General features: G+C 42.9%; 1 protein-coding gene and 1 long non-coding RNA gene across 12 annotated transcripts in view; one reads left to right on the top strand and one right to left on the bottom strand.

Annotated features, from left to right (window-relative positions):
• The window catches only part of KAT6B (lysine acetyltransferase 6B), a 139,881-nt gene that overhangs the window by 55,818 nt on the left and 71,981 nt on the right, over window positions 1–12,082 (bottom strand). For 5 of the 10 annotated variants that reach the window (XM_077346011.1, XM_077346009.1, XM_077346012.1 and 2 more), the window contains exons 7-10: window positions 7,264–8,210; window positions 6,162–6,283; window positions 4,610–4,725; window positions 1,138–1,279 (exon numbers count right to left, since the gene is read on the bottom strand). In XM_077346011.1, coding sequence (XP_077202126.1) covers window positions 1,138–1,279; window positions 4,610–4,725; window positions 6,162–6,283; window positions 7,264–8,210 — 1,327 coding nt within the window. The remainder of the gene's footprint in view (window positions 1–1,137; window positions 1,280–4,609; window positions 4,726–6,161; window positions 6,284–7,263; window positions 8,211–12,082) is intronic. The other 5 variants (XM_077346013.1, XM_077346014.1, XM_077346015.1 and 2 more) reach the window with 5 other exon arrangements.
• Window positions 1–12,082, top strand: part of LOC143841573 (uncharacterized) — a 65,110-nt gene that overhangs the window by 5,853 nt on the left and 47,175 nt on the right. The window contains exon 3 of one of the 2 annotated variants that reach the window (XR_013232726.1): window positions 721–930. This is a non-coding gene — a long non-coding RNA (uncharacterized LOC143841573). Of the gene's footprint in view, window positions 1–720; window positions 1,144–12,082 lie in introns of those variants that run through there. The other variant, XR_013232725.1, reaches the window with a different exon arrangement.

Raw genomic sequence — 12,082 nt, 5'->3', positions numbered from 1 at the left:
GGTAAGTGGAGTATGGATGGGAGACCACCAAGGAAGTCCAAGGTCATACAGAAGGAGGAGGAGAAGACTCTTATCTTTGTAAGGAACACTAGGCAGGATTCCAAGAACCTTGCATGATAACTGGGGCTTTTCACATGGGGGTCTGGGAAACTGAGCTGCAGTTCCCAAGCTAAAGTAAAACCTCTTTGCCCAAGCAGGTCCTTACAGGTGCCAGGCTCCAGGTGGGGCCTGGAGATATCCCAGAATTACAACTGATCTCCAGACTACAGAGTTCTGCTTTGGAGCTGTTGCATTACAACCCGCTGCACCTAAACTTCCAGGAATTTTCCATCATAGATCGGGAAACCCTATAGGCCCTTCAGTCTCTCATCCCTGCCAACTCAGGTGTGGTCTCTATGTGGAGCAGAACAAGGCGGCAGATTGCTGAGGCAGTGCAATGGATTGTACCACTACATACTGTGGGGGATGAAATCCCCTGCTGAATGCTCCCCCATGTACAAATTGCCCCCCAAAAAACTATAGAAGGGTAAGAAAGGTTTTATCCTAAACTTTTACACAGCCTGACCATTGTCAGTTGACAGGGACTAAGAAGAACATAATGTCCTCATCCCACACCCGAAACCTAAAGTTCTACATTCCATCTTACCACCTTAACCAGCAACCTATTCTTTCTGCTTATGCGGACTGAGCCCAGAAAGTTAATTCTTTTGTCCCTTCCAGGACACTGTACTTGACACAGATGGGGAGGAGCTGGACCAGGACGGCCCAACTCTTCTGCAGCTGCATGGCCCAGGCCCAACATAGGCTCCGTTGATGACCAGGGCCTGGGCCTAGGACAGCCCAGGACCAGCACTGACATCATGCAGAAGTGGGAATTAGCCCTGCCACCGGATGAGTGGTGGGTCAGGGCAAATTCCTGGTGAGAAAAAGGTCAGTGACAGTCTACTTTTCTGGCAACAGAAAGAAAACATGCAAGTAGAGCAAACCATTTCAAAATGTGTTTCAGAACCAGACCACACCCACAAGACTTGAGTTATTCATTACTGCAGAGCATTCAGCCACACATCATGCCACAGGGCAAGCCTGTGGTCTTGCCAGACAGTCAGCCCACAACGAGACAAATAAAACTTTGCTTACCTCAAACACTGAAAGGTCCTTCCTTCTGTAGATTTCATTGGCTGGAGGATGGAACCAGCCACACTTCTTTGCATGCCTCAGCAAAATATTTTTACTTTTCATGTATTTAAGACAGAATTCACACAGGAAAAGCTTTGACAGTCTGTTGAAGGTTAAAAATCAAGCTAGTCAGTATCTCTAATGCTTCATGCATTATGGTTTTTTAAAAATCCCAATATTTCTTCCAAATGTATTGCAAAGAAAAAAGTTAAAGCATACTTTTGTTTAAGAACGCAGATAAGGTGGAAGCACGTTGTTTTTGATAACAAGTACATCATTAAAAGGCCAGGGTCCTAACTGCCCTGTCAGGGAAAGGCAGGTTTTTCAGAAACTTTTCATCATGGCTCAGCACGACCTACAAATGCTGCCAGCTCACACGGGTACTATCTTAACTGGAGGTAAAACCTGTTTTGAGCAAGCAAGCACACATGGCCCAACAAAATTGTGCATAACATCTCTCAAAATGTATTTATGAAAATGGTTTCCAGATAACATGGATCCAGGATAGGAAAAAAACCAACCTCCATTATGCATATATGTAATGCACACTAAACATATTTATGTTTTTTTTTAAATGCTTCATGATATGTAAAGCTAAATGCAACATGTTATTATTTCTTGAGCTTTATTTTTAAGTAACCATGAACTTTTCTTCCATTTCTCTGAAAGAGCAATTACCTGACAAGGAGGTAAGGGAACATTTTCCTGTTAACACAACAGATGTATCTTATTCTTATTCAGAATATTGGCTTGGACAGGATTCTTAACTGAACATCACTTGGTTATGACCTGCTATCAGGACAGGCAGAGTCATTGCATTACCCACATGTTTAAGTGACTTACAAAGCAATCCTAAACAGAGTCCCACCATTTAAAACCTATTTATTTATTTGTTTGTTTGTTTATCACATTTATACACCGCCCTCCCCGAAGGCTCAGGGCGGTTTACATGGAATTAAAGAAACTATACAGAAAACATTACATATAACTAGTTATAACATTAATAATATTAACTGATAATAACAAAGTAACTCTATAACATTAAACAGTAATAATACAACAGGTCCAGGAGTCTTGGTGGATTTTTGGGGGAAGGGGAGAGGGAGGAGGGGCATGGCCCTTACTGATCTTGATTGGTTGTTTCTGGCCTCAGCTGACACTGCTGAAATCTGATTCCCTGTGCTCAGAAATACAAGCTTTGCGGTTCCTTCTCATAAGATTCACCACCAAATATAAAAGCAAGCAATACAAGTCCAAATTCTTCCCTGGTTTGTTTACACCATTAGAACCAGAGAACAACTCTCCTCTCCCTTCCAACACTTATTCTCTGCTACAGCTCCTGGCTTAGGCTGGTGACTGCCAATTCTTTGTTCCAGACCACCGCAAGTTTCACCTGCTGAGCATGTACTTGTAGAGAATACAATAAGAGAAAGGAAAAAAAACCTATCCCAAGGCTACTATAGATGTTACTGAAATTATTGCAGAATAAATGAACTAAAGGGTTCTTCATTCTTGTTTGTTTATTGTAGCGTAGGATCCAACCAGAACGGTTTCTAGATATGTCCCGTTTTCAAATGGAAATTTTCCTCCATGGTTGTCCTCTATTGAATAACATCTTTAACCACTCCCATGGAGCGGATAAAATAAAGCAGTAAGGGCCCCGAGGGCATGCCCTGTCCGGGATGAGGAAGGGTGCTGATTGGCCCCTTCCCCCGGACTGACAATCGGAGGGACCATTCAGCAGGCGCAAAGCGCCTGCCAATTGGTCCCTCCGATTGTCATTCCGGCAGCAAGGGACCAATTGCAAGCCGCACGGAGCACGGCTTGTGATTGGTCCCTTGCCACCGGACTGACGAATCGGGAGGTGTTTCGCGCCTCCCAATCCGCCCCCCCAACTCGGCTGCATCCGGCCGACCGACGCCATTTTCTTGCCGCCTGCCCGCCCGCAGACAACGCTTGCTGCCTGCCCACCCGCAGACGAGGAGCCGGCGCCGCCCCAATACGCGAGCGGCCCGCCTCTCCAACGCCCCACGCGCCTGCCTACTACCTGCGACTGCAGCTCAGCCTCCTGCTACAGCTGTGACAGCGCCCGAGCTGGCACCCCCCGCGCCACTAGCCCCTCCGACAGCCGCGCCAGTGCCGCAACCGCCTTTGGCTGGCCCGCCTCCGAGGATGGGACCTTGCCGCCGGCCCGCCAAGCCTCCAGGTGCTGCCAGCCACCGTCGCGCCTGCAATGGCGGGCCCACCCCCAATGGCGGCGGCCGCGGCAACGAAGCAGCCAGCGCCTCTGTTGCGAGTGGCTGGTGCCGGAGCCAGACCCGGAGCCACAAGAACATCCACCCCTTCGCCTGTGCCGCCGCCGAGCACACTCCACACCCTTTGACGCCTCAGGTAGGGCCCGCGCCGGCCAGACATCTGCAGGAACCGCCAGCCGACGAGGGAAGGTCTCGCCCCGGCCCATCCACGGCCTCGGGTCCGCGCCTGCCCGCCCCCAGGCCACACAGCCACCCCCCCCCCAAATCCATTGCCCCGCTAGCGCCCGCTGTATTTAAACTACAGCAGGCTTAATTACTAGTAGCATATATATTGGCCTTTGGCTCTTCAATATGGGGATGCTAGTAATACCAACTGCTCCCCATATTACTGACCCAGTTCAAAGCATGGGGATAGGTGTTTTCTTTCTCATTGTATTCACTACAAACCGGCCCACTTGCTTGAGCATGTACTTGTAGCAGACTTTTCCCACTTCCATGCCCAGCATTTCCAGCTCTGATTCAGCGTTCATACACATTGCTTCTTCTAATATTACGTCAGTGTTCAAGTCCAATGCTTCACTTCAGTGTCAAAAGTAAAGAAGCTACTTATAAATCATAATAAATTGACTACATAAAAGTTCAAAAAGGTTTAAAGGGTTCACAATTAGAGTGCAATTAATTATTTGGAGGGGTGATCAATTTGGAGTTTTCATGAGTCAGTAATGAAAGATATTTAGGCAAGGAAAGGCTACCATGATACTTGCATGCATCTCTGTTAGCAGTAACACATTTCCATTTCATGACATACACTTTCAAGGGAATGTCCCAGCTCATTGTGTTAATTATAAACGTTTAATTATGTATGTTTAATATCAGTTGAAAGTCATTTTGAACTCTAACTGAACAGGCTCCTCTCTCACCATAATAATCCAAACTCCCCTTATTTAAACATGGACAAGCTCACAACATGTTTTCTTCAATAACAATGTACGATCAAGAATAAAAAGAGCAAGACGGTGTTGTAAATTTAACCTTTTAGGTATTCGCTTGAACGGCTTTGCAAGTAATATGAAAGATGATCCTCTTGGGAGCTGTGGGTGTTTTAATAAAATTTAATCTGTCATGAAATGGGTTGTACTTTCTATCCTGCATGTAAAATACAGGAATTGCTCTCTTACTTTGAGTATTCCTGCGGGTACGGTGAGGAGTACCAGGTTTGGATTTCATATTTTCCAAATTCTATCACCGAAGGGTATCGGCCATTTGTTTCACCACCATTTTTACATCCGATCTTCTTTTATTTATATATAAGGAAGGGAAAAAAAGAAAAAAAGATTTGAGTGCACAACAGGATCACCTTTTTTTGAATTCTATCTGACTTCCTGTGTGTCACTAATTGTTATGGTCTGAGTTATCTACTTGGAGAAGTATGAACTGCAGCAAAACTGTGCTAGTTTTGCACCACAGGAATTGTGAAATGTTCGGTAATGTTTTCAAAACAGCTCAATCAAAAGCCCTCAATGGACATCTGATAGGGCTCCAACAATTACTCCCTTGTTGTATGAAGTCAGTTTTTACTCCATCCAGCTCTTCTTCCTCAAGCCTATGACAGCCGCTTTGACTCACAGCTCAAAAGGAAATATGAGGTTGGAGCCATATTAAATTTTCCATTTGCTGAGTGGAACCACCCTGGCTTACCCCTGCAGCTGCTGTCCACAATAAATGGCTTCTAGAGGACCGAGAACCCCGAGGAACAACAGGACAGCAGAAATGAAAATGGCCATTTTAGTTTGATCCCATCAGTTAACAAGATAAGTAAAGAAGTGGATAGGAAATCATACTGACCAGATTGTGGAAGTGATTCAAAGGATGAAGAAAGGTTATTTTAAAGTAAACATGTAACAGAAATAAGGACACTAGGAATTTAGTGAAAAGAAAAAGTACTGGTAGAACACTGCTGGTATTGTCAGCTATTTGGAGGAGGGGTACATTAGTGCTGAGCTGTTCAATTTTTTTTTAATTACCAAGGACTAGCAGGATATACAAAACACAATGGAAGACAAGACAAATAAGTAGTACGACTTAGTTTGCATCTAGGACTCTTTTACTGAAGAAAACATGCAAAAGTCTGACTAGTATATAAGTTTAAGCTCAACGGAGAACCAACAGACGATAGCCCAGTTCAAAGCCGCACAGTTTAAATGAGCATTTCATCAGCTCCGATCAAAAAATTTTAAAGGTGTAAAACAACAAAGAAACTTACCCTTTCAATATCACACTTGCAGTATCTGTTATTTAATACCATGTACTCCTTGGTGAGCAGGGGGGGAAACTGCCAAAGGAGGAGAGTGTCCCAGCCATGTTCACAGGAAGGTGGGACTTGTCCCCACCTCCTCTCCCACTGGGAGGAATTACCCATCAAACCACCTCCTCTTCAGAATGAAAACAGACGTAAAAACAAAAGTCTTGCCGGCTGACTTTAGTGTGGACATCTTTGAACTTACAGCAGAAAAGACATGGGTGAACTTCAGAAAAGGCATGACCCATTCTTACTTATGCTCTAAAATGGCCCAAAGTTTCTTGCCAGTCATTACTTATGGGCCACTCGGTTCCAAGCCAGAGAAGTATCTTTAATGAATGACTGACGCAAGTATATCTTCCTTTTTTCATCTGGAAGCTTACCTTACAATTCTATTCATTCCTAAGACATTTGCTCGGTATAAATCTTACCTCCATGGCAAGTTCTCGAGCCTGCTTAAACATTTCCAGATCTTCATCCATGACAATGTCCTTGGTTCCCACCAGAAATAAATCAGTGTTTTCTTGTTTGATGCTTATTTTGATTTCAGTACCTGTTGTTTAAAACCAGCAGAGAGACTGTTCACCAACATGATGGCAGCAATACTATACAGCCTGCTAGTCCTACTGCATTAGCACTTACGACTCTAACCTCTGCCCTTGCTTCCCAGTTGAGATGGCAAGCTGTCATCCTTGTGAGGATGTTACAATTACCACACTTGCACATCTGTTTAAAATGCACACTACCAGGATCATCATCTGTATATGTGCTCTCCCATCCTCACTCAAGCTTTCACTCTCTATTCGTAGCCTATAAATGTCCAAATATTTAAAATGCACGTCTTCTAGACATGCCCCATCCAGAGGTGGAGGAAAGCAAATCAAACTTACATCCAACAATGGAGCACAGATTTCACATTTCCTAGCAAATTTCCAGGGCAATTTCTACTTTAAAAAAGTAAAATACAACCTGGCAACCTCTGGCACTAAACTAAGCTTAGACCACACTTTTTAAAAACAAGATAGAACTAAGAGTACAAACAATTTCTCTTAAAGAAAAGGAAAGATTTTAAACATTGGGAAGAGTAAAATTTCACAGCAGTACAGATCCAGCATTGTGTAGCAGGATGGAATTGTTCATGGAAAAGCAATGGAGGAGAGGGAAATGAAGAGTTGAAATGCTCGTCCTGATAAATGTCAACAGCATGACGGCCGGAAAAAGGGCAAGGGACAGTATGAAGTGGCTACCAACACAGGACTACAAAGGTATAAGCAGCATCATGAAGACATGAGGGTGGAGGGGAAAGCTAGTGCCACTACATATGCAAAAACTGACAAACGACAAGGTGGTACAGTATTAGATGGAAAAAAACACTCTGGAGATTTAGTCAGCATTAGTTACAAGGTCAGAGTTCACTTCTTTTGTATGAGAGTGAAGTAAGAACAAGAAAAATAGCTGAGACCTATGTGACAAAATAAGAATTGGGATCTGGACGGGACGCAGGTTTGGTTGGCGCTTTGACCTGTTGCTTACCATCATCCTGATCAGGTTTAATCCTTCCGTCTGCCAAGCTCCCCTTCCCTGGTGAGGGGGTCCCCATTTGTGGGGTCACTTTATACTTTAATCTGCCTAGAATCCTGCGCTTTTTAAGGAAAGTTGTTTGCTTGAAGTGAGCAATGGCTTTAAAAGCAAGTCCTCTAGACATACTCCATCCAGAGGCGGAGGGATGAGAAAGAAACCTACTTCTAATATCTTTCCTTCCATAGAAAGCAGCGTTAGACTTGGATGTAGAAGAGAAAGCTGCTTTGCGACGCAAACTCTTGGGTGGTGCATAACTTGGGTGTCCCTTTTTTCGAGACTGTCCCTGAGTGGTATAAATATGAGAAAGTCCATCGAAAAGTCCCTTCAGCTGACTGTTATTGGGAAGACTGCTAAAGGAGGGTGCGCTTGACTGACTGGAAGAGCTTTGGGGAGAGTTAGAAGAGATGGAAGTGCCGGATTTTTGTGAACCAGGGCTCTGACCAGAGATGGGGGTTGGGGGTGGAAGTGAAGAAGGTTTTAGCTTTTGTGTGGTACCTGTAGCCAACACATGAGAAGTACATGACTGTTTCTCAGAGGCCATTTTCCTTGGACGATAATGCTCTGAAAAGTCTATTATTTCACCTCGTGATCTGCGACCATCGGGTGATGGTGTGAAAAACTTAGTGAGGCCATCAATGAGCCCTTTGGTTTTCTTGTTAACGTTAAGTGTAGAGGCAGGTATGTAGGTGGAGGTGGTGGTGATTTTGGTGGTGGTAGTGGAGGTGGGGGTGGCGGCACCAGGCTGGGTGGGGTCTGTAACAGCCCATCTGCTGCTTGAATCCTTCACAGATGCAGCATGACCAGATGAAGGTGTGGTACAGACTTTAGTCTTTTGACCCCTACCAGGTGACCCCCTTCCTGTGAATGCACTCATGGATCCTTCATCACTGGTTACAGACCTAAGCAAAGAAATTTGGAAAATAAGAAGTCAGCATTGAAGAATCAAGGACAAGGAATCAAAAAGGAACAAGATTGCACTCAAACGATTCATGTTCTTTAGCTTAAAACTGAACGAATTTGTGACCAACTATCAGAGTAGAAAGCCTGTTATTTCATAACAGGTACATTATTTAGCTTTTTAAATCAGGGTCTGTTATTTGGGGGTGGCAATACAGACAAACTAAACAATGACAGAGCGGTCCAGGGACTGATCCACAGCTTGTGTGCCAATTGAACTTAGCCATCAAATTACTGAATGCCTTTGGAGAAGCCACCTTCTACAAGCTTCAGCTCACCAGCCATGAGATGAATAAATAATAGAATTGTGTCAACAACAAAAAAGGCAAAAACTATAAAGCATTCTAGCAACAGTGATTGGCACACAGAGCCACCATAGATGTAATACTGGCTCCTTGATGTGCACAGTTAATATGTCCCCTCGCAGAACTCTCGCTCACTTTGTCCTGGTAAATAAATACCGAGGCACTAAACTATGTCTCATTTGAGGGTCCAGAAGTGTTACCAAAAGTGGTAATTTAGTAGTTTGATTTTACTATATTTAGAAGCCTCTCATAATAGAGAGCCCTAACGATGCATGTGCAAAAATCTAACTCTGTTCCCTTCAGGTTGCTCCCACTCACACATAAACTCAGTTAAATGGCTCTCCAACATGAGTATTAATTGGAAACAGGACTAATTGGTACTTTCTTTACTTGAAGCTATTTTGATCTGTGATTTTAGATGCTGATTTTAAATGATACTCTGCAGGGAAGAATGGAGAATGTGCACTCTTTGTTCTTAATGTCAGCAATAAACTAGTGTTATATCTGCACTGTCCCAACACAACATACAATTAAACACACCATACCACTATTTCAGTTAGGCACTTGACTACTGTGTTGGATAGCACGTATTAGTAAAGTTCTGTCTTGTATGCTGATGACTATAATGTGCTCCCAGGAGAAGCAAAGCATTATGCTAGAAGAATATCAAAACATTTGACATTTTCCAAGACGGAGCTCTTACAGGAGAAAAAGACACTAAACATCCAGTCTGACAGGCTTGCCTATGTTTAAGTTCAACAAGAATACTTCCATATATGAGATAAAATATTATTAAGAACAAGTGACTTTCAAAAAAGAATGATGCACTTCCTTACAACGCTAAGTCAAAATGCGCAACATGATATTTAACTTCTTAAATGTGACAGTTTGGCAAACAAAGAGAACTGATTAATCCTGCAGAAGGCATAAATAAAATTAATAAATAGAATTATGGCCAAAGGAAAATGAGAACTAAGAAAGGCATAGAATGGAAGGTAAAAGCCAGGCGTAGTCAAACTGCGACCCTCCTGATGTCCATAGACTACAATTCCCATGAGCTCCTGACATCGAATGGAGGGCCACAGTTTGACTACCCCTGGTAAAAGCGCACAGCACATGCTGATGTAGCTAAAGGCTAATTAGTGGAAGACTGAGGGAATACTGGAAAACAGCATTTTCTTGAAATGTCACATTGCTAAGGCAATGTTAGCACAAAATGCACAGCGCCTGGAAGAGTTCTCAAACTGAAAAGCAACACAAAACTGCAGAATTGCACCAAATTCTTTTCCCTTCCCTGTTGGGCACACAACTGCTTTAATTAATAATTTTTCTTTAACGTTGAAACTAATTGATGCCAATAGCATATATAATTAGAAATTAAGGGGCCCAAGCTACCACCTAGTTTGCTGAATAGCCAACTGGTAGTCTTAAATCTGGTCCCCACTCCATGTCCCTCCCCCAACACATGAACATGGTTGGCTGTTAACATTCACAACCTTTTCACAGAAGTCTGACTTAGTGTGATTCTAGAAAATTAGCTCTGTATCCCCAAAAACCTATTGCTGGTGCCACATATGCTAATAACCATCTGCCTACAGAGGTTAAGTTCATCCTGCTATTTGATTTCACACCATCATTCCAAGTCACAAATAAGAATCTATTAAATCTATCAACTCTTAAGAAGGAGCTCAAATAAATTCAGCAACAGTATTGTTATAGTCTTCCCATCTGACTGCAATCCATTAACAAATTATTCTGCAACTGATTTAACACATTAGGGGTGCCCATTTTTGCACACCAACAACATATTTCAATCTATGCCGCATGCATTCATCATTAAGTAGTCCCACAGCTTGCGGCTAAGTTTACAGACTCAGGTGGGTAACCTGAATCCTGCACCCTTTTCTCTCCCACTCCTTCTGATGACATTGGGGCAACTGAGTTTTGAGGATATTATTTTTTCCGCCGTGTATCTTTTGTGAGCTGTTTAACTGTGTGTGATTTTTATACTGGGATTTTAATTGGGGTTTTTAGGGGATTTTACCCAGTTATTGTAACCCACCACGAGACATAAGGGAGTGGCAGGCAATAAATCAAATAAACTAAACTAAACAGGTTGGTCTGAAGCGGCAGAACAAAGTTTGAGTTTATTGGCATCTTTAAGACCAATAGTTTTATTCAAAATATATAAGCCTTCCTGTGCACACACACTTCATCAGATACAGAAATGGAAGTTACCAGCCCATACATATAGGCAAAGGATAAGCAGTAAATTAGCATAAAACATAACCCCCATAAAATATACCCCCAAAAGACCTTTACGCTGCGCCACCTCCAACTGGCTACGAATCCCTGGCACCAAAGAAGCACGTTGGACCTCAACAAGGGCCAGAGCCTTTTTGTTCCTGGCCCCCACCTGGTGGAACGAGCTCCCCGAAGAGATCAGGGCCCTGCCTGAACTTCCACAGTTCCGCAGGGCCTGCAAAAGGCAGCTCCTCCCCAGGCATTTGGTTGAGGTTGACCAACTCAAAACATCTACAGGTCCCCCCTACAGGTCAAACCTGCCCAGGAATTGTCTGTTATTGTTCTGTTGAAATGCTGTTCTGGTTGGCATGTTATATCATGATTGTTATCTGTTATATTGTTATATGTTCTATGTAAATATTCTACAGTGTTTTATGTATACTGACCAGAGTCGTATGGAAGGACGGTATAAAAATCTAAATAAATAAATAATATAATTAATAAATAAGTAATGAGGTGTAACAAATTAAAGGATCAAACAGAAATAACAAGCTTAGTTTATATGGTTTCTATTTGTTTGGGTTTCATACCTGGGGGAAATGTAGTGAAGAGAAATATGCCAAAACTGGAGACATATCCTTAATTGTGAAATGCTGAGAATAATCAATTGAAACCCTGCAATGAACCTCCATCTGTCTCCTCTCAAGCACGGAGGTGACGTTACAACATTCTTTGAAGTTCTCTGAAGTGAGGCAAGTGGCTGTGTAGAGTTATCTCCCCTGTCCCCAGACTAGAGAAATATATTGCGATCTATCATCCCAAATTATATTACATTCTGATGTTCATTATATTATGTTACAATCTACTATTCTGATCTAATACTCCAATTAAGAAATAAAATAAGATAAAATAAAGAGGATACGTGTTCCTTCTGGGAGATTGGTGAGAATACAAATGTAATGATTGGATGAGGTTAGTGTATGTAGTGAGATAAGTTCTCGGGGTTCCATTGTTCTTCTGCAATAACTTGTCACTAAGCAATTTTCTTTTCTAGTCTATTCCTGACGTTTCTTTGCAATATAACAGCTACTTTGAGTAGAATGTCCCAGCAAGCTGAAGTATTCTCTTACAAGTTTTTCAGTATTGTGTCTCTTGATGTTTTGTCCAATTATCCCTTGGCATAAGGTTTGATCTAGGGTTGGGCGCTTTGGCGGCCAATGCAGCTGTTCACTCCCAGTGCAGCCAGCACCGCACCACGGGGGGGG

The sequence above is a fragment of the Paroedura picta genome, chromosome 7 (genome assembly GCF_049243985.1).
Source record: "Paroedura picta isolate Pp20150507F chromosome 7, Ppicta_v3.0, whole genome shotgun sequence".
Lineage (NCBI taxonomy): Eukaryota > Metazoa > Chordata > Lepidosauria > Squamata > Gekkonidae > Paroedura > Paroedura picta.
This window is presented reverse-complemented; position numbering and strand designations above follow the sequence as displayed.